The sequence below is a fragment of the Pyrgilauda ruficollis genome, unplaced genomic scaffold, assembly GCF_017590135.1.
Source record: "Pyrgilauda ruficollis isolate IOZ18807 unplaced genomic scaffold, ASM1759013v1 scaffold10, whole genome shotgun sequence".
NCBI classification, from domain to species: Eukaryota; Metazoa; Chordata; class Aves; order Passeriformes; family Passeridae; genus Pyrgilauda; species Pyrgilauda ruficollis.
This window is the reverse complement of record NW_024508101.1, coordinates 11,672,869-11,692,854: the sequence shown is the minus strand read 5'-3', so window position 1 is coordinate 11,692,854 and position 19,986 is coordinate 11,672,869. Positions and strand designations below refer to the sequence as shown.

Below are 19,986 nucleotides of genomic sequence, written 5' to 3'. Positions count from 1 at the left end.
ATGTTCTGCCTCTGTGCCTCATCTGTCCCCCCCGAGACCCAATGGGCCCCCATGCTTCAGCCCCCTCTGCCCCTAGTGGCTCCTCATCTCCCCTGTGCCCTTCCCCTGCCCAGCTCAGGGATCCCAGTGCCACCCCCCAGGCCCCGTGCTCTCCCCAGCCCCAGTGTACCGAGCACGCCAGCCCACCCCCGCCAATCAGACCGCGTCACTGCCTATTGGCCCCGCCCCATCCCTGTCAGTCACGACTCCGCGCCACGCCCTGTACACGTCCTGGGGGGAGGCTCCCGCGCCTGCGCAGTGCGGCGGCCGCGGTGACAGTGACAGGCTGGCAGGAAAGGGCGGGGGCAGGAAGGGGCGGGGTGGTGCCAAGACGGGGACCGGGACCCGCACCAGGACCACGATCAGGATCCGGATCGAGATCGGGATCTAGGCTGGAACTGCCAGTGCCACGGGACGGGAGGGCTGCAGCGTCAGGCCGCTCGGTAGCACCATGCTGAAGAAGTTCGACAAGAAGGACGAGGAGTCGGGTGAGGGGAGGCCGGGGGCGCTGTGAGGGGAGAGACCCCTCTGTGGGTACGGAGGGGATTGGTGAGGGGGGACCCCTCCGTGGCTACGGGGAGAGCTGTGAGGGAAGAGACCCCTCCTGTGGAAATGAGGGCATCTGTGAGGGACGGAGAGAGCTGGGAGGGGAGGCTCGGTGCCAGCTCGGCAGCGGGGGCTTGCTGGTGTGCGCAGTGGGAGCGCTGTGGGAGCGCTGTGGGAGCGCTGTGGGAGCGCTGTGGGAGCGCTGTGGGAGCGCTGTGGGAGCACTAGGGCAGTCTGCTGCCTCCTTCTCGCAGCTGCAGCCCAGGCTAAACGGGTTGCATCGGCACAGCACAGCACAGCGAGGTTAGTGCCACATCACCAGGTGCAGAGCCTGAGAGTAAATTGAGCATATTAGCCCTGTTCACAGTTGCGCAGCTCTGGAAGCAGGTGCTATAGCCGGGTAGAATCCAGTTCATCGTTTCTGGCCCCACAATCACTGCTACTTTCAATGGGTCAGAAAATCTGAGAGCACCAAGGAAACATGGAGTGATTGCCTGACTTTTCAAAACTTTAGGCCGATTAGTAAGGAAGAGGTTATATTTTATGTGATGTGTAATTCAGGTGGAAGCGATGCAACATAAGACAGTGTTTCCTTTCATGGTTTAGCTTTGTGGCATCTTTTTCATCTTCCTATGAAGCTTTCTACATGTCTTGCTCTGCATAACAAATCAGTGTGTCCTGAAGCAAATTGATTCAGCTTACATCTTGGTGATTATTCTGTGTGACTGTGCTTTCTTTTTATCTTAATGGGCATTCAATGCTTTGCCCTTGTTTCCATTTTCCAAGGCCTCCAGTGACATCTTGATAAGCAGAGAATTTAGTGATGCAGCTGTTGGAGGGGAATTGGTCTTGGCTTTAATTCTGGGGGCTATTCTTCATTTGCACCTGCCACACCCATCAAGGTATTGACATTATCTGTGGCTAGGGCTGGCAGGAGATGCACGTATCTAGTTAATTAGCTAATTTGCTTTCTGTGTGTGGTTTTGCTAGCCTTTGATGACCTGCTCCCACTCCCTTTGACATGTCATTTTGGCCACAAAATTGCGTTCCTCTACAAATCAGAATAAATTGTTGTTAGTTACCCAATATTAGGAACTTTATGAACACACAGCCTCTGCCCTCCCTGCATCTTTCTCCCTCTCCATGGAGGAAAACTGATGGAGGGTGCTGTGAGGACTGAGACCCCATGTACAATGTATTTCAGTATCCTTAGTACTGTGAGGGATAAAGAGGTGATGCAGTGTTGTTCATGCTGATTGAAGAATTGTAGACATGCTGGACCATGGAAATGCTGGGCTGCTGGGCAGGTTTTTTGGAACTCATTAGCATATTTATCCTAGAACTGCTTCATACCCATACTAGAGACATTTTTGCTCTTTCTCCTTGTTTTGTTCTACCTCTTCAACCTCACATAAGAGTCTGTGTTTTGCTCAGCCACCTGCTGCCTTTGCAAATGTCTCCTGAGCCAGAGGAGGGCATTTTATGAACCAGGAAGGAGCCAGAGTGCAGATGTGTTTACTTTTGTATGTAAGGCTTACTCTAGAAAGGGCTCCTGGCACCAGCCTAGGATGCTTCAAGCTTGGGTCAGGTCAGATTTTGGCCTAGGAGATGTTCTCTCTGGTGGACCAGGCTCTGGAACAAAGACTAGAACAGCCCTGGAAAAGGCTGCATTGTGTGCCAGAGCAAGGCTGAACATAGGTTCTAATTAAAACCTGCTTATCAATAACTAGTAGCTTTTGAAAAGCTGCAGCTCACAGAAGCTTGGGAGGCAATCTAATAGAGACCATGCAGAATAATAGTGCTTTTCCCTCTGATTATTTCATCCTTAATTGCTAGGGGGGTCTAATTATTTAGTATTATTTACTTTGTTAAGTGGAACAATGAAAGTTACTTTGTGTCCAGCCTATCTAATCTGCTGTCTTGTTCTCTTCATTAGTGATAGAGCCAAAAATACTTTACTGGTGGATTTTTGTTTGGTTTATATGGGAGGGATAAAACACTTCTTACTCACCAGTCTGGCAAGTGATATCTCTTTCTGTCTAAGCTTTTGTTTCTAGGCTTGTCCTATTGATGCTCTAACTGCCAGCAAGCTCCCAGCCCAGGGGTGGAAATAGCTCTTTGGGGATACCGTGGAGCAGAGTTATTTTACAGCTAATCAGTCTACCTCAGCTCACAGTCAGTTACTTGTGGAGGGAATGGCAAATCGAAGAATGTCCTGTCTGCTCTGCCTTCCCTGACTGCCATGAAGACATCCAATTAATATTACTTCAAAGAGGATGCTCTCATTGCTTGGTGTTTATGAAAAAAAATCACCCCAAAATGCTCAGACTGTTTTTAAAGTATGAGCATCGTTAAAAAGTTGCTTTCCCATGGCACTATCCTTGGAGAGACTTTTACTCTCCTTGTTTTGCAGGTGGGAATTCCAACCCATTCCAGCACCTGGAGAAGAGTGCAGTCTTGCAAGAGGTAAATCTTCAGGCCATCTCCTCTGTGTACCCCACTGGATAGAGTCTCTCCCTCTCTTGAGTAGGTCACTGGAGAACTTCAGCAAGGAAATGAGGGTTTGTTACAGTTCTGCTTGCTCTGAAAGAAATAGGCAACAGTTCTTATTTAATTATTGGACAGATGAAGGGAGAAGGTTGAAATGGTCTCTAAAAAATTAAAGACTGTGACCTATAAATAGTAATAAAAGGAATAAAATTATCTGGGAAAGCTCACCCCAGACCAGGAAGATTGGGAAAGTGGCCTTGGACACCCCAAATGTCTTGTGGATGTCAATATTAGTGAGAGGGGTGTGAGTGGTTATTAAATAGTTTTATGAATTTTCTCTGAAGAAATACCATTCTTTTCAAGAGCAGGTGAACATCTCAATCCCCAGCCCCTGTTGGTTCAGCATTCTCTATTTGCCTGTGAGGTTGGGAATGCTGTTGGCTCCCATAGCCTCAGTGAGCTCAAGTTTGTCTGTCAGAAGAGTGGTGTTTTAGCTAACACACAGTGCAGACCAGTGTGGGTGAAAGTGTGATGAGAATTTAGCCTTAAAACCTCTATTGCTCTTGGATTTGTAATCCCAGACTGCAAAACTAGCTGTTTAAAGGGGCCCATGTTTAGCAGGAATTAAAGGGAAATCTGATCCAAAGTCATTAATAATCTTGCCATACCTCACTCACAGTGTGTAGTTGGGACAGGCAGGACAATGTTTGCAAAGGGGTCAGTGTCAGTCCTCGTCTGTGCTTTGCTTCCAGGCTCGAGTGTTTAATGAGACTCCCATAAACCCACGAAAATGTGCTCATATCCTCACCAAGATCTTGTATCTCATAAACCAGGTAAGAGAAAGAAAACGTACATCTATACAGACACGTACATCAGGCCCAAAGCTGGTTGTAATAATTGGGATTTCCTTTCTTCTTTCCAAACAACCAGGGGGAGCACCTTGGTGTCATGGAAGCCACCGACTCCTTCTTTGCTATGACCAAGCTGTTTCAGTCCAATGATGTAAGTCTGCCTTTGGTTTCTGTATTTACCTGGTGGGACAATTTGTCCCTTGAAATACACATTTTTATACAATCAGCTTTTCTGTCCTGTCTGAAGCTACCTGATCTGAGTGGGAAGAGTAGGGTGAAAGTTTAGAAATGGTGATCAGCTTCCGAGCCCTTCCCAGATCTTGTAGCAGCTTAACTGAAGTATGCACTGCTCTTGAGGCAGAGATTCCTCTCTCTGAATTGCCATTTAACTCATGAGATTGTGGTAGGCAGGTGGATTTTACTGTGCTTTGTGCTCAGCATTAAAATATTCTGCTGAGAGTCAACAACTGTGTGTTTGGAGGAGGCTGGGAGTTAGTGCCTGCTCACAGCAGTAGCACTGTCAATAGTTGTCTCCCAAACTGCAAGGCTTTAAAATCATGAGACCAGTGCAGAAATCCCCAGACTCAGGAATATAAACTGTTTGCTTTCTTGCTTTTGGAGCAACATAAGGCTTTCAAACCACCAAACAGTTTCAAGGCTTTCTCCTTGTTCATATGAATGACAAGTGGAAGATGAAACTGTAGATCCAGCTAAATCTGGTATCTCTGTGGCCTCACCCTAAGACTGAGGGATTTAGAAGAGGTGTTTTGTTAATCACTCTGGATTTTGTACATCTTTTATGCTCAGAGAGTGAGGCACTCTGAAGGTATCAAGTTCTTGTGCTCTCCATGATAAAATTATGTAAGCAGGGAAAACTGAGATTCCTTCCTATCTGGGATCATCTCAGCTGATGTTCTTGCTTATTTCCTTGCCAGCCAACTCTTCGCAGGATGTGTTACCTCACTATCAAAGAGATGTCTTCTATTGCAGAAGATGTGATCATTGTTACTAGCAGGTCAGTCACTTCACTTTTCTTGCTGTAATATTGACATGCTCTTCAGGAATGTCTGTCCAGCTTCTTGAAGCAGTCTCTGAGCAGGGTGATGATAGGGAATGCCCTTGGTGAGGAAAAAGTTTTCCTTTATAAAAGACCGGTAAAATACAGACACTAAACTCAGTGATGTATGCAGAATATGCCATGTCCCCATATCCCATACCCATGGATGTCTGGAGTATCTCTTGGTTACATGATATGGCAGCACTGCTGGCTTTTCCCCTTTTGCAAAGGCTTTTTCATTAATGCCTTGAAATGTTTTGAAGAATTCTGGCATAAATCCCAAGGCTTTCAACAGGTAGACAAGGATTTACTTCTCCTGTAGCAGCACAAAATACGACTTCACCAGGGAACAAAATTCCCTCTGTGAGTCATTCCTGAATTGCTGATCATGTGTTCTGGTTCAAAAGCAAAACCAGTGAGAGACTCTAAGTCAGAAATACAATTTATTAGGAAAAGGGAAAAAAACAAATACATGCAATAATACAAAAGAAAAAAAACACCACTGACAATCAGAATGCAACCTGACATCCTGCTAGTTAGAGTGGTGGTAGCAGTCCAGATGAAATGATCTTGTTGAAGTGGTGATCCTGTAGAAAAGATCTGGTAGCTCTTGTCCTCTGGAAACCAGTGGATAAGGGCTGCCTGTTCTGTCCCAAAGCCCAGATCATATCCAGGTGGGGATGCTTAGCTCCTCCCTGCTGGGCAGAGCATCTCACAATGGGCTGATACTGTTCTGAGTCATGCTGTGGGTCCTTGACTGCCCAGTAATGGCTCCCAGAGGGAGTTACCTCTGAGTCATGTGGCGAGGCATTGATGGGCCCATTAACAGGAGATAAGGAAAAAATAATGCCCCTCCTGGCTTCAACAGCTCTTGAGGATGGAAATAGAATACATCTTTATATTGTAACCCAGGATATCATGTCAGTGAAATATCCTGTCAGGGAGTCAGAAGTGCGCTGGTGTAGAGTCTGTAAAGGGCTGAGGCACAAACCAGTCTCAGGTGCTGCAATATGATGAACTCCCAGCCCTTCACAGATGGTCTCACAGTGACCAGGACCCTGGGAAAAGGGCAGGAATGAGTGTTCAGTTGGAAGGACAAACGCCTCAGGGATATATATATTTGTGCTCCAGCCTCACTTGGTGAACAGGAGCCCCTGCAACTTGTTGATGGGCTTAGGACCTGAGTACTGATCTGTTCCTCCTGCCTTCCCACCCCAGTGGGATTTGCCTGAGACCTGCAGCTGCCTGCTTGGCACTCAGCTGTGATGCTGGCTGCCTGCTGCTCTGTGTGTGCACTTGAGAGCTGCTGGCTCAGGAGTGCCATATTGAGAGCTTCCTGTTTTCCCAGCTTAACCAAAGACATGACTGGGAAGGATGACAATTACCGAGGCCCTGCTGTGAGAGCACTCTGTCAGATCACTGATGTAAGTGCTGCTTTTCCCATGGGGCAGCTCTGTGCCCTTCACTTTTTCCTACTTTACCCCATCCCACTTTCCACTCTGCTTTTCTTGCCTTTCACACTCCGAGCAGCTTTCCCATGTCAGCTGTTGTTTCCCTCTCCCTGCAGAGTACCATGTTGCAGGCCATTGAGCGCTACATGAAGCAGGCAATTGTTGACAAAGTGCCAAGTGTGTCCAGCTCTGCTCTCGTGTCTTCCTTGGTATGTACTCCCTGCAGCATGGGCCTGAGGGACATTCTAGCAGGGAAGCAGTCATCTGTGGTGGGACTGGACATCTTGGGGGTTTCAGGATTTTGTTGCTATTCCTGTCTTTGTGAACTGAGGGACTGGCGCTGACTTTGTTAGAGATCATCAACCTCCTGAGGCTGCAGCTGTCATGGCCAGATCTCTGCATGCTGATCTCTTATTCTGCTATAAGTTGCTGCTGCCAGCTCACTCATGGGGAAGGCTTGTTGCTTTTTATTATAAGCTGAAATTCCCAAAGCTTCCTCCATTCTTATGTATTGGGTTGTTGTGGCTTCATCTCCTTCCAGCACTTGCTGAAGACCAGTTATGATGTGGTGAAGCGCTGGGTGAATGAGGCTCAGGAGGCAGCTTCCAGTGACAATATCATGGTGCAGGTAGGACACCCACCTCCAGCAGGGGAATAGCCAGCAGCAGTTGAGCATGGAGCAAATTGCTGGAGCTCAGCCAGGCACCTCTGGGCAACAGAGGGGACAAAAGGGAAAGGAACCCACTGTGGGTTTGTGACATTCTCTTTCCCTGCACAGTATCACGCTCTGGGCCTGCTGTACCATGTGCGGAAGAACGACCGCCTGGCAGTCAACAAGATGCTCAGCAAGTTCACACGCCACGGCCTCAAGTCCCCGTTTGCCTACTGCTTGATGATCCGAATAGCCAGCAAGCTGCTGGAGGAGGAGGCTGGCAGGTGAGCAGGCTCCTTTGCCCTGCTGAAAGAACTTTCTGGTCCTGCTTCCATCTCCTCTCGCAGGCTCACTTGCCATCTCATTTGTTCTATCTTTGAAGAGCAGCATGCAGCTTCTACTCTCTTATTGTTGTATAAAAGTAGAGAAAATACAGGATGTCTTCCTGGTTGTTTTGAGATGACTTCTGTGAGTCTTGCTTGCACATCAAATACTGTTTTGTTTCTCTGGAGTGTTTTGCATAGCTGTTCTTTGCTTTACCTCATTTTCTCTGTCTTCTGTAATTGTTTATCCAGCATGTATGCAGTGTGGCTTCCTGGTGGATAAGAGCTATGGTGTGTATAGTCATTTCCTACTGTGTGAGAGTGGAAGGAGATTCCCTTCAGCCTGTAAGGCAGAGGGTGTCTTCTCAGAAGGCAGCCTGACTGTCAAGCATGCTGGAAGTACAGTATAATGACCACTGCAAAATCTGGGGACAGAGTGGGTTTATGGCTGCTTTTACCTTTCCATAGACTGTAGGACCTGCCCATTTCTGCTGCTAAATTCTTAATTTCTGTTAGTACCTTTGCTTTAATTCAGTCTTGTGGGGTTTTTTTTTTGTCTCTTAGCCGCGATAGCCCTCTGTTTGATTTCATTGAGAGCTGCCTGAGAAACAAGCATGAGATGGTGGTGTATGAAGCTGCATCTGCCATTGTCAACCTGCCCAACTGCACTGCCAAGGAGTTGGCTCCAGCTGTCTCAGGTAAGTGTGGTGCTCATGGTCATGGCGAGGGAATTATGAGCCTCCAGTGGTGACCCTGCTGATTGCCCCAAGAAACAAGGGCCTGGTGTAGTGTCAGGCTTTTTATGCTGCTCTATCCTTTGTTGCGTTATGCTGCTGCTGAGAGGCTGTGGTGTGTGTGAATAGCTTTGTTCTTGTAAAGGTATTTCCTGGTGTGTTCATGTGTGGGTTACTTCATGGCTCAGTTCTGGGAAGGGAGCAGGGTTTGCATGAAATGGAGAGCAGCAGTTCAAATTAACTTAATAGGAAAGATGACAAGGTGATGAATTTGACTTTCACAAGGAGCAGAGGATAGCAGCACTGTGGAAGAAGATGGAGGTAGGTAAGAGTTAGTTGTCAGCAGGGATGTAACAAAGGCAAAAGGGGACAAGAAGAAGGGAGGAATCTGTTCAAGGTACAATTGCTTCTTCAGCATTTTTCTAATTACCTTATGCTTACAACTGTCTCTTCACTGAAGCTCTTGCTTTAGGTATGAAATGCTTCTCAATAATAGAGTGCCTAAACGTCTACTTTTGTTGGTTTTGCCACCTTGCAGTTCTGCAGCTGTTCTGCAGCTCCCCGAAAGCAGCACTGAGATATGCAGCCGTCCGTACCCTCAACAAGGTAGGAGCCAGTCACTTGGGAGCTCCAGTAGTGTCTCCTGTGCAGGGAGGTGCAGACTGCAGAAGGCAGTCAGATTGTGATGATTTTGTGTGAATAACCTCTGTCTTGTGCTACAGCCTTATATTTCATTGCTTTCTCTCTGGAATAAAACCTCAAAGAACACTCTACAGAAAGAAAAAAAACCCTGATAATTTTCACTGGTCTCTTAGAATGTCACTGGTCTTAGTGTTATTGCTTTCCCTTCTGAGGTTCCCATGGTGAGGAAGCTCCGTGTAAAACAGGGATCAAACCTTGATGATGCTTCTTGCCTGCTCTGTGGTAGTCTTTGCTCCAGCTTTTCCCTTCTTCTTATAAACACTACAAAAGAAAAAGAGAGAATGGCAGTGTCTGGTAACTGCTGTGCTTCTGCCTACAGAGCTGTTTTGCACAGCTAGTCTGGCTAAATTTTTGTTGGGAATTCATAGCTTTCTTTTCTTACTATATAGAGCAAAATCAGAGTGTTAAAAATAATAAAAGACTGTTTATTGCTACTGTTTTTCTTCTAGCAAGGACTGCAATTCTGCAGAAAACAAGAGCTTGTTACCTTACCTCTAGATTAGCTGTTTCTCTGAGATGTCCCTCATGTGCAGTCAATACCACTTATTTCTATGGGAAGGAGTGAGTTTTGCTGGGTTTTGCCAGCTGGGCCTTTTGCATCTCTTGAGGGATTTTCATTCTTCCTTGGCTGCTGCAGGTGGCCATGAAGCACCCATCTGCTGTGACTGCCTGTAACCTGGACCTGGAGAACCTTGTGACAGACTCCAACCGCAGCATAGCCACCCTGGCCATCACCACGCTGCTGAAAACCGGCAGTGAGAGCAGCATTGACCGGCTCATGAAGCAGATCTCCTCTTTCATGTCAGAAATCTCAGATGAGTTCAAAGTAAGGAGGTGGGAGGAGAAGGGACACGCAGATTCCTGAAGAAACCTCGTGGTCTTTGTCCATGTTTGTGTGTGTGCTCTGAGCCTGCATGGAGCTGCTTCCAGAAGCAGCAGAATATTTGCAGGGAGGAGAAAGTATTAGAGGCTGTCTGCCTAAGCCATGCTTCAGTCCTACATCTCCAAAGTAACATGCTCTCTTCTGGGGAGATGCCTTCTGAGAATCAAATCTTCTTTCCAGTGGGTGTGGGCTTTCTTTAGGGGCTGGCCAGTGCATAAAGATCTATCTCCTCCAATTCTTAGGATTGTACCTCCTGGAACTGCATTTGTTGAATAAATACAGACAAAAATGTGGTTTCCAGGCTAGGAAGGTCAGCAGAAAATTGATACAACTCAGCTATTTTTTCCTGCAGGGTGAAACAGAACTGTTTTTTACTTGCCCCCTTTTCCTGCAGGTGGTAGTGGTGCAGGCCATCAACGCTCTGTGTCAGAAGTACCCTCGCAAGCATGCTGTCCTCATGAACTTCCTCTTCACTATGCTTCGGGAGGAGGTAAGTTTGCAGGACAGCTGTGTCTGCCTTGCTTGTGTGCATGAACAGTACTCTCTGTGAGTGTCAAGCTTTTACTGATAAGGCTGTGCAGTGAAAGCCTCTCTCTAAAAGGCTTGCAGTCTAACTGCAGAAATGCCCAGCTGTGCACAATAGTTACAAGCATACTGCCAGGCATATTTTTAGTGTGGTTTTCATTCTGTGATTTTTTTTATGAGGGTTTATTAACTCTCAAAGCAAATGCAAGCAACAGCAGATCTGTTGGCAGTCCATGTGTGTTTCACATTTGAACCAGCTTTCTTTTATACTTTGACAGCAAATTCCAAGAAGTTTTGTCTTGTACACAAAGATTCCATAACAATCTATTGATGACAGGGGACCACTTTTGTTCTGGTGTCTGTGCTCTGGCAGTGAAGGGATCACGAGTACCTATAACCATTCTCTTCATTCAGTCAGACAAAAATCACAGCTTTACAGAGGTTTGCTGAGGCTGTTTATCAATGATCCAACATGCCTGCAGCACAGCTGGCACCACTGCTTGTTCTGACATCACTTCCTGCCAATTACATCCTCTCAGTTGGGAACAAACGGGAGTATCTCATTTTGCTCCTGTGAAAAATGGACCATTCTCCTTTCCCAGATTTTCTGTGGGTGGATGGTATCATTTTGAATGTGGTTTTGTACTTCAAACCATTCTGTTTTAAAGCTTTTTTAATCCGAAGTAGCTCCAGAAAGATCCAAATGCCTGGCACTGTGCATGTAATTGGCAGAGGGTAGTGTGCAGTTTAATCCCTGGTGTGTATTGAGGACATTAGTAAATAATGTCTGAAGATAGCCAAGCATTACTGGCATGTCAGGTTGTGGCTGTACCTGGGGAGGTATTGATTGCCTATCATCCCACACTAATGGAGCTGTTTGCTGTGTCCTGCTGTGGCAGATACGATCCTTCATACATTTCTCTTGTGATTCATCCTCAGATGTCTAGTGCTAAAGGGGAGAGGGCTGGGTTTTTTCTCCTTCCATATGGCTGTTTTTAAGCACTAATTCTAGCAGCAGAGGATTTTGATGGAGATAAAAACCCTTCAGACAGATGAATCCTTTTACTCTTGGGCTAGGACTCAGGTTTTTTTTTTACTCCAGTGCAGCCATTCTGAAGGGAGCTTGCAAGAGAGCTTGAATATTAGCTGGCCCTCTGGGTGTAAAGAGGGTCAAAAGTGAGGGCAGAATTACTGCCCTCCTCCTTTCAAGCACACATTAAAAAGCACTGAGTGTGAATGACCTTTCAAAGGAATGTTTCTCCTATCTGGCTAGCTCAGAGTCTCTAAAATACTTTGATATTTCCAGCTGAGCAGTTCCCTTTTGCTCCTCAGGGTGGCTTTGAATACAAGAGAGCCATTGTGGACTGCATCATCAGCATTATTGAGGAGAACTCAGAGAGCAAAGAGACAGGCCTGTCTCACCTCTGTGAATTCATTGAGGACTGCGAGTTCACTGTGCTGGCCACTCGTATCCTCCACCTCCTGGGACAGGAAGGGCCCAAAACCAACAACCCCTCCAAATATATTCGCTTCATCTACAACAGGGTTGTTCTGGAGCACGAAGAAGTCCGGGCAGGTAAGTGACAGACCTGGAAAGTTCTCTGCCTTTAGACAGATCTTCAGGGAGCCATACTGTATGAATGTCTCTGCTTTTGAGTGTTGTGATTTGCTCTAGGCCTGAGCAGATCATTTTATACAGCAGAGATCCTGCAGTAGTATTGATGGAAGAGGCAGCTTGTGGCTGAGAAGTGGGAAGGAATATGCACTGTTTCTGAAACTGGACAAAGGTTTGCAGGCACTTCACCTCTGCTTCTTTCTAGGCACAGTTTTACTAATGTACACAGTTTACTAGTGTAGCATCTCTGACATGATGTTTGATCAAGGCTGAGAATTGGAGAAACTTCAGCTGATTCCTTTGCTTTCTAATTCTGTTTTCATGACTTTTGCTACAGGTGCTGTAAGTGCCCTGGCCAAGTTTGGAGCTCAGAATGAGGAGATGTTACCCAGTATCTTGGTGTTACTGAGAAGGTCAGTTGGGCCTCAGAGTTTTTCAACATTCTGGGTGAAATACCCTGTTTGCTTGAGAGCTTGTCTAGTCTCTTATGCCTGTGGGTCTGAGAAGGTGCAGGGGGTACCCATGATCCTGTGATGGGATCACCAGTGCATTCAGCACCACAAAGTGGACAGAAGCCATCTGTAGCAGATTACTGCTTTTCTAATGTTATTACTAGGAGACTGCTGGATCTCCCCTGTGGCATGTTTTTTCTGGCCCTGTGATGTTTCTTAGTGATGTGAATTCTGAAGAAAGTTTTCCACTTTCCCCTCAGGTGTGTGATGGATGATGACAATGAAGTGAGAGACAGAGCTACCTTCTACCTGAATGTTCTGGAACAGAAACAGAAGGCCCTCAATGCTGGCTACATCCTGAATGGTATGGCAGCAAGGCCTTAAAACAAGTCTGCACCTCTTTCCTGGTTTAACAAGAGTTAAACTAAAGACCTGGCATTTTTGTGGTTTCAGTGATCTGTCCCTTCTGTCCCTAGGGTTGACGGTGTCCATCCCTGGCCTGGAGAGGGCTCTGCATCAGTACACCCTGGAGCCCTCTGAGAAACCCTTTGACTTGAAATCTGTTCCTTTGGCAACAGCTCCTGTCATCGAGCAAAGAGCAGGTGAGGAATCAGGTCCCCTGAATGCTAGTGATTCCCTGCATTGGGCTTGCTGAGAATTGCTGGGCTCCATCCTATTTGAATTTTGTGGGATTGCATCTCCTGGAAAGACAAAGGCCTCAAATCTGCTTGCTCCCACATTAAAGCTTCCGTTTAGTGCAACTGCTAATAATAGTAGTAGTTGGCAATGCTCACTGGAGCTCTGCAGTTCTAAAGCTGCTTAGGAAGCCAAGTACGGGTGTCTAGTCTATAGGAAATGAGAAATGAGCTCCCTTAGTCAAATCCCTCTACAGACATTAATCTGTTTTCTGATTTAGTCGTTTCTTACTCTTCTCCTTCAAATATTTTGGGTTTGTTTTTGTTTGATTGTTTTCTATTTCATTTGCAGAAAATGCCCCTGTTGCTGTAGTGAAACAGCCAGAGAAAGTGGCGGCAACACGGCAAGAAATATTCCAAGGTAAATTGATGCAAGGCCTCTCCTCTGTCCATGTGTGAGAACTCTGTAGCCACCTCTTGCTGAACCTGCCTTAGCCCCTCTGGCTTCTTCTTACCTTCCTGCAGTGTGTGACATGGGCTCCCAACTTCAAGTCAGCTGTTCACTCCTGGAGGGTGGGGGTGCCTGCAGTCCTCTTTTTTCTGTCTTGCAGTAGACAGGAGCAAAGGATGACTCCATTTTATCTTAAAAGTCCCTAGAGAATGTTTATGAGTATTTGGTGGATAGTTCCTTGCTGTAGCAGCTTCTGGCAGCTGAAACAAGGGGTTTGACACTGCTAACACCTCCCTGTGTCTTGAGGAAGGCAGTAATTTGTGTCCTCTATTTCAGAGCAACTGGGGGCCATCCCAGAGTTTCGGGGGCTGGGCCCACTCTTCAAGTCTTCCCCAGAGCCTGTGGCCCTGACAGAGCTGGAGACAGAGTATGTGGTTCGTTGCACAAAGCATACCTTTGTCAACCACGTGGTGTTCCAGGTGGGTTCCTATGGAGTGTGCTGCTGAGGACTCTTAGAAGATAAGCTCCTGACTAGCTAAAAGCTTTGTTGTGAAGACATCTCTCAGGGATATCAGAGAATCATAGAATGACCTAAGTTGGAAGTGACTTCAAAGATAATCTAGTGTCAACCCCCCATGGACAGGGACACCTTCCACTGGACCAGATTTCTCAGAACTCCATCCAGCCTGGTCTTGAACACTTGCAGAGGTGCAGCACCCACAGTCTGTGTTCAAAGCACAACACTGCAATGAGTATTCCTTAGTTTCTTATCCATGGTAGCAGAACCCCAAAAAAAATTCATAGGGGTGGGGGGGTGTGTCTGAGCAATGCTTCCAGGTACAGTCAAATCCAACAAGCACTAGGTGGGGCTGTTCTCACTGAGGAGTTGGCAAGGGGATCTGTGTTCTTTCTTCAGCGTCCCCAAGCCTGTGGTTTAGGTATGAAAGAGTGAAGCTTACTACATCTGATAAGCTGAAAAGGGTACCCAAGAAAGGGATCCAGTGGGGGAGAGCTCTTCATCTGCTATGTTTTGTTTTAGCCTGTAGCACAGATGCTTTCTTCTGTACGTCCTGGTTTTGGCTGTACCACAGTGTGCTAAATGTGAAACGTTAGGATTGATGTGCCAGTCCCTTTGCCTGGGCTTCAGGGAGTCTGAGGCACAGCGAGTCCTTTGCTAGCTTGTGAGCAGCAGTGTTTTGTCCTTAGCCAGCTCCTTCCTCAAAGCTCAGAACTGCTTACACAGCCCTCAGAGGGGTTGACCTTTTTAGTGTTGTCCATCCACCAGATGCAATTGTGTGAGCTTAAAAGAGATTTGGTATTGCAGCTGGAACAAAGTCTCATCAGCAAGTTTAGACTTGCTGAAAACTTCAGGCTTGCAGAAACTTACTCAAGCTGTACCTTGTTCAGGCCATGCAAATGATCTTCCTTCCATCTGCTGTGAAGGCACTGTGTCCCTGTAGCTCCAAGTGGGATGACATAGGCAACACAGTACTTGCATTTTGGTAGAACAAAGAATTAACCCAGGAATGACTGGAAATTGGAGGAAAAAGTTCCATACTAACTGGTGGAACTGAAACAGGCAAAATCGAACACATCCCTGCCCTCAATGAAATTGTGATCCTGTCGGAATTGCAGAGGGCAGGCCTTGGATTGGTGTGTGCTGGTTTGTTTTAAGTCTTGTTTCCTTAAAAAAGAAGCTTGCTGGAGCACTGGACTCCCCAGCAGTATTTTAGTTTCTCCCCTAAAGTGTTTAAATGAGCATTCTTTAGTCAAGTTGCTCTGTCATGAGCCAGCTTATAGAGAGAGACACTGTGGAAGCACAGGGAGTTGGGGGTTCACGGGCTGACACCAGGCTCCCACTGTGCCTCAGATAAGGCTGCTCTGCAGTGAGTAGTGAACAGCTTCAAGCTGTTGCTGCTTTCCCCTTTCCTGTTTAGTTTGACTGCACGAACACCCTGAATGATCAGATCCTGGAGAATGTCACAGTGCAGATGGAGCCAACAGAGGGGTATGAGGTCATTGGCTATGTACCTGCCAAAACCCTGGTGTACAACCAGCCAGGTACCTGCTATACACTGGTGGCACTGTCTGAAGAGGATCCAACAGCAGGTAAACAGTCTGCACTCTTTTTTCCTGTATTGCTTATCCCCACACATTCTACCTTACATACCAGCCAGATATTTATAGCCTGTGTATGGGTGCAGCCCTGAGTGATGCTGAGCATGACTTTTCTTTGCTGTTTAGAGTGCTGTCAAGCCTTCCTTCTTCTCTGCTGGTTCCTTTGTGCTGTAGTACTGCCAAGGTGGGCTGTGAGATCTGGCAGATGAGTTGTCTTTTGTGCACCCTGGCATGTCCTTCTGCCTTTCTTTGTGTTAGACAGGGGGAGGCTGATGCTTGTAAAGTGCTGAGAGTGCCCAGATGCTCTGAGTAGCAAAGGGTATTTCAGACAAACCGCTAGAATTTATGGGATGTCTGTTTGAGTTGGAACATCCCCCTCCCTGTTTGCCACTGTCCAGAACATGAATCAGGCTTTACCTGTGCTTTGGTCTCCCTGGTTTGTGCTCTGGAACTGCTCTGCTGTCATGTTGCTGCTGTTCACTCAGCGGTACCCATCTTCTAGGGGTGAGTCATTGCTTCCTCTCCCAGCTGAGTGGTATTAATGAGCTGCAGCATTGCAGTGCAAGGGGCTTTCATTTCAGAGGCACAGGAACTGATCCCTGTATGTGGATCTTGCCTCTTCACAAGGTGCTGGTGGGACATGTTTAGTTAGTATTCCCAACACAGTGTCAGGTTCATTAGTAATAGCACTTGATCTGAGGATTATGGTCTTGTACAACCATCATGAGCCTGTCTTTATCACTGTTGGCTTAATATTATAAATAAATAGCTTGTCCTTGAGAGACAGAAACTGTTGGAGAGCTATCTCTAGGTCAGCTGTGCTGCTGACAGTGACGGGGAGAGCCTGGCTGCCCCAAACCTCCCAGCCCCATTCTACCTCAGGGGAGTGTGGACAAGGTGGTAGTGTGAGCTTTGCCTTTGCTTTCTTGTCTCCAGTGGCCTGCACGTTCAGCTGCATGATGAAGTTCACTGTCAAGGACTGTGATCCCAACACGGGTGAGGCGGACGACGAGGGTTATGAGGATGAGTATGTGGTAAGAAGCTGAGCATGTACCTGATCATGGAAACTGCTGTCATTTTGTGGGGTTTTGCCGAATCTGAATTCCGATCCCTGTGATCACCATCACCAAAGTGGGTAGCATCATGTAGAGGGAGCTCTTGCTGTCTCTGATGCAGATGGGAGTTTGCAGAGCTTGCTTTGTCTCATTTGGAGTATTCTCCTCTTGCACTGTAGATGGACACCTGACTCTGCATGTTATGTATGTTTTGGGAGGCCATGGTGCATCCTCCAGGTTTGGCTAGCTGTGCCCTATGGGCTCCAGCAATGGCACACTCAGGGTTGTGGAGACAGAGGGCTATCAGGCTTCTTTTCTTCTCTACAAGTTGCTCCTGTGGTGGCACAGTTAATTGTCTAGAGGCTTGCCTGGCACAGGGAAGTTGCCATCCTTGTTCTTATTCTGGGGAAGGTGGAGCTCTTCTCTCCCCAGCACTGACACTGCTGAAAGCAGTGCTGCTGCAGAAGCACCTCTCTTCCTTGGAGAGAAAGGGATGTTGTTCACAGCCTCAGCTTGCCCTGTTAGCTCCAGAGACTGTTTTCTGTGCATTGCCTGTCACTGCTGTGACTCTGATTAGAGGCACTGTTGTGCAGTGAGTCACTGTCTTCCCTGAAAGAGTGGGGAGAGTTTTTCACAATGGAACATACAAGGTTAACACTTCTTTCAGCTTCCTACCAGTCACCAAGGCAGTTGATTGATACTTAAACTCTTCCATGTGTTTCATCTAGAATCAGGAGGAGATTCTTTTCTGCAGCAACTGTTGGAATTAATGCAGGCTGGTGTCCTTCAGGGCATTGCCTGTCCTTCATTACACACTCTGGAGGGACAAGCCTGGTTCTGCCTTGCACAGGTGCAGTCACAGCAGCTGCTCAGCTACCCTGGTGCCAATGTTAGGTGATCACACACGTCTGACAGTGTCTCACTGTACCAGCCTACAAAATGATAAGCCAGAAAGGCAAAACACAAGCTTACATGCATTTCAGGGAAGCAAATACTCAAGCAGCTATTTGTGAGCTTTTGTTTTTCCCTCTGTTTTGGCCATTTGTCCAGTGCTTTGATCTCTGTCAGACCAAGGGCTGTGCTCAGAGCAGGAACCTGGTTTGTAAGCCCTGGGAATGGCATCACTGTGCCCTCCTCAGGCCTAGCAGCTGCTCAGTAGCAAACCACAAGTGGAAGTGGAGGCAGTCTCCTGCATTCACCTGATCTTAGGGGATCCAGTCTAAAGTTGACTCTGAGGATAACAGGGTTAAGAACAACCATGTTTCACTTGAACCTCTTCTACTACCAGCTTGAAGATCTGGAGGTCACAGTGGCTGATCACATCCAGCGAGTTCTGAAGCCAAATTTTGGAGCAGCCTGGGATGAAGTGGGTGATGAGTTTGAAAAGGAAGAAACCTTTACTTTATCTGCTATTAAAACCCTTGAAGGTAAGGAAGGGTGTGTGAACACAGCAGAGCTCTTATTTTCCCTCTTGCAGGCAGAGTCCAGAGGCCCAGTCTGGCTCACTTTACATCTGTCACAGAAAGGCTAATGGGGCAAAACCCTTCACAAGCTTTACACCACAGCTGTTAAATAGGGAGCTGCAGTTACTGTCATAATAAGTTAGTTCAGATTTCAAAAAAACTAGTGAGTGTTTTGTGACCAGTAGAGACCAGGCTGGATTGTGGAGGCAAGAGAATATCTTGCTTTGCTCTTGTACTTAACCCTTCCAAGCAGACAGACCATGTTTCAGTTATGAACTCCCACCATTCTTCTTGAGACCAGTAATAAAAAATGAAAACATTAGAAGACATGAGGCTGGTGAGCAGGCTGGTGGGGTAAACCCTCTTCTCTTTCATCGTGTATCAGAGTCCTTCTACTTTACTCACAAGCCTGTGAAAACTCAGTTCTTTTGATGCCATACAGGGTGTCCTTGTCCTGTAGCCATTTTTGCGCTCCCTTGAACAGCCCCTTGAGGTTTGAAATACTCACCCTGAGGCCTTTTCATATTTCTCCTGAAGACCTGTGTCTCCTGCAAGACATCTCCCTTTTCAAGTCTCCAGAGAGGCAAGCAAGCTGACAGGGCTGTGCAGTAAGTGCAGCCAGCTGCATTCTCCTTCTGCCCTTGTCTGACTCACTCCCCCTCTTCTTTCTGTTGCACATTTGCTACATCAGATAACAAAACTCTCCCATGGTAGTGGGGCTTTTTGTGTGTTGTCTTTGTAGTCCTTGTGGCCTCCAAAACCACGATTCTGACCAGTGGTGTGTGTCCCTCAGGACAAGGTACATGAACTCTAACATGTAGGGAGAACTTGAGTCACTTTTAGGTGCTCTTTATGTGCCCCTGTTAAGATATCTGTGACACAGAGCCCATTTTATTGCTTTTTTCTGACAGAGGCAGTGAGCAATATTGTGAAGTTCCTGGGGATGCAGCCCTGTGAGCGGTCAGATAAAGTGCCAGATAACAAGAACTCTCACACACTGTACCTGGCAGGTGAGCTATGGGGTGAGGTTCTGCTTGAGGAGCAGCTCTGGGAAGTTGCACAGAGCTGCCTGTTGAAAATCAGGGCGAGTTCCTGATGGAGTCCACTGTGCTCTGGGTTGGATTTTGACGTTTGTTCCTGCCATGATTTCTGCCTCTGCAGTGCAGAGCAACTGGTCTTGGGATCAGGGAGGGTGCTGTGGTGGAAGGGATGTTTGGATCAGCCCCAGGCTTAGCTGGGTGGAATTTGCTGTCTTCATGATATGTGGCATCCTGCTTCCTCTGGTGTGGAAAAGACAGCAGCCTTACCCAGCAGAAAAGATGAGTACTGGAGCTCCTTGACAATCCTGGATCTCTTCTCACCCGGAGTTTATTTTACACTTTGGTTTCATGGGTTTTACAGTAGCAGAAGTCCCAGGTATGTTAAAATGAATGGGAATTGAACTGCTTTAGGGTCTCTCCTGGCCCAGTACTAGGACTTGCCAGATTTTGCAGTAGTGTTCATCTTCAGACTTGCAGGGCAAAGCAGCCTGCAACGTGCTCACCCCTTCCTCCCCTGTCCTCTGCAGGTGTGTTCCGGGGTGGCCATGACCTCCTGGTGCGGTCTCGCCTTGTTCTCACTGACACGGTGACCATGCAGGTCACGGCCCGCAGTGCAGAGGAGCTCCCTGTGGATGTCATCATGGCCTCCGTCGGATAAACCCCCTTGCCAGGACTGTCCTAACTCTGAGCCCCCACTAACAGCAGAATAAGGATCACGGTCACTACAGCAGCTTTTGTGTTCTCTGCAGTACAGCTGTACTTGGGGCTTTGTCTATAAAATCACCATGTTTTTAATCTCTGGCTACGCCGCCCTCTCTCCCAGCATCGCAGCGTCGCAGCCGCCGCTCCCTGTCCTCCTCCCGCTGTCGTTCCAATAAAGCAGTGTTGTGGCTCTTCCTGGCTG

General features: G+C 47.2%; 1 protein-coding gene across 1 annotated transcript; it reads left to right on the top strand.

Moving 5' to 3' along the window:
• Positions 1 to 300: 300 nt before the first annotated feature.
• COPG1 (COPI coat complex subunit gamma 1) lies at positions 301 to 19,978 on the top strand. The gene is made up of 24 exons (XM_041462559.1): positions 301 to 527; positions 2,999 to 3,051; positions 3,828 to 3,908; positions 4,006 to 4,077; positions 4,862 to 4,941; positions 6,332 to 6,407; positions 6,551 to 6,643; positions 6,976 to 7,062; positions 7,213 to 7,370; positions 7,974 to 8,107; positions 8,682 to 8,749; positions 9,483 to 9,671; positions 10,123 to 10,218; positions 11,586 to 11,829; positions 12,206 to 12,281; positions 12,581 to 12,684; positions 12,797 to 12,922; positions 13,308 to 13,376; positions 13,743 to 13,885; positions 15,344 to 15,515; positions 16,461 to 16,558; positions 17,868 to 18,006; positions 18,954 to 19,052; positions 19,610 to 19,978. The coding sequence occupies exons 1-24, from the start codon at positions 491 to 493 to the stop codon at positions 19,738 to 19,740; spliced, it is 2,625 nt and encodes an 874-aa protein (XP_041318493.1). The 5' UTR covers positions 301 to 490; the 3' UTR covers positions 19,741 to 19,978.
• Positions 19,979 to 19,986: the final 8 nt, after the last annotated feature.

What these genes read in the sequence shown, in the direction of transcription:
- COPG1 (XM_041462559.1), top strand. Translation starts at nt 491, where the DNA reads ATGCTGAAGAAGTTCGACAAGAAGGACGAGGAGTCGG. An exon ending in AGAGTGCAGTCTTGCAAGAG is followed by an intron (nt 3,052 to 3,827) that starts GTAAATCTTCAG and finishes CTTTGCTTCCAG; the next exon opens with GCTCGAGTGTTTAATGAGAC. An exon ending in GCACGAAGAAGTCCGGGCAG is followed by an intron (nt 11,830 to 12,205) that starts GTAAGTGACAGA and finishes CTTTTGCTACAG; the next exon opens with GTGCTGTAAGTGCCCTGGCC.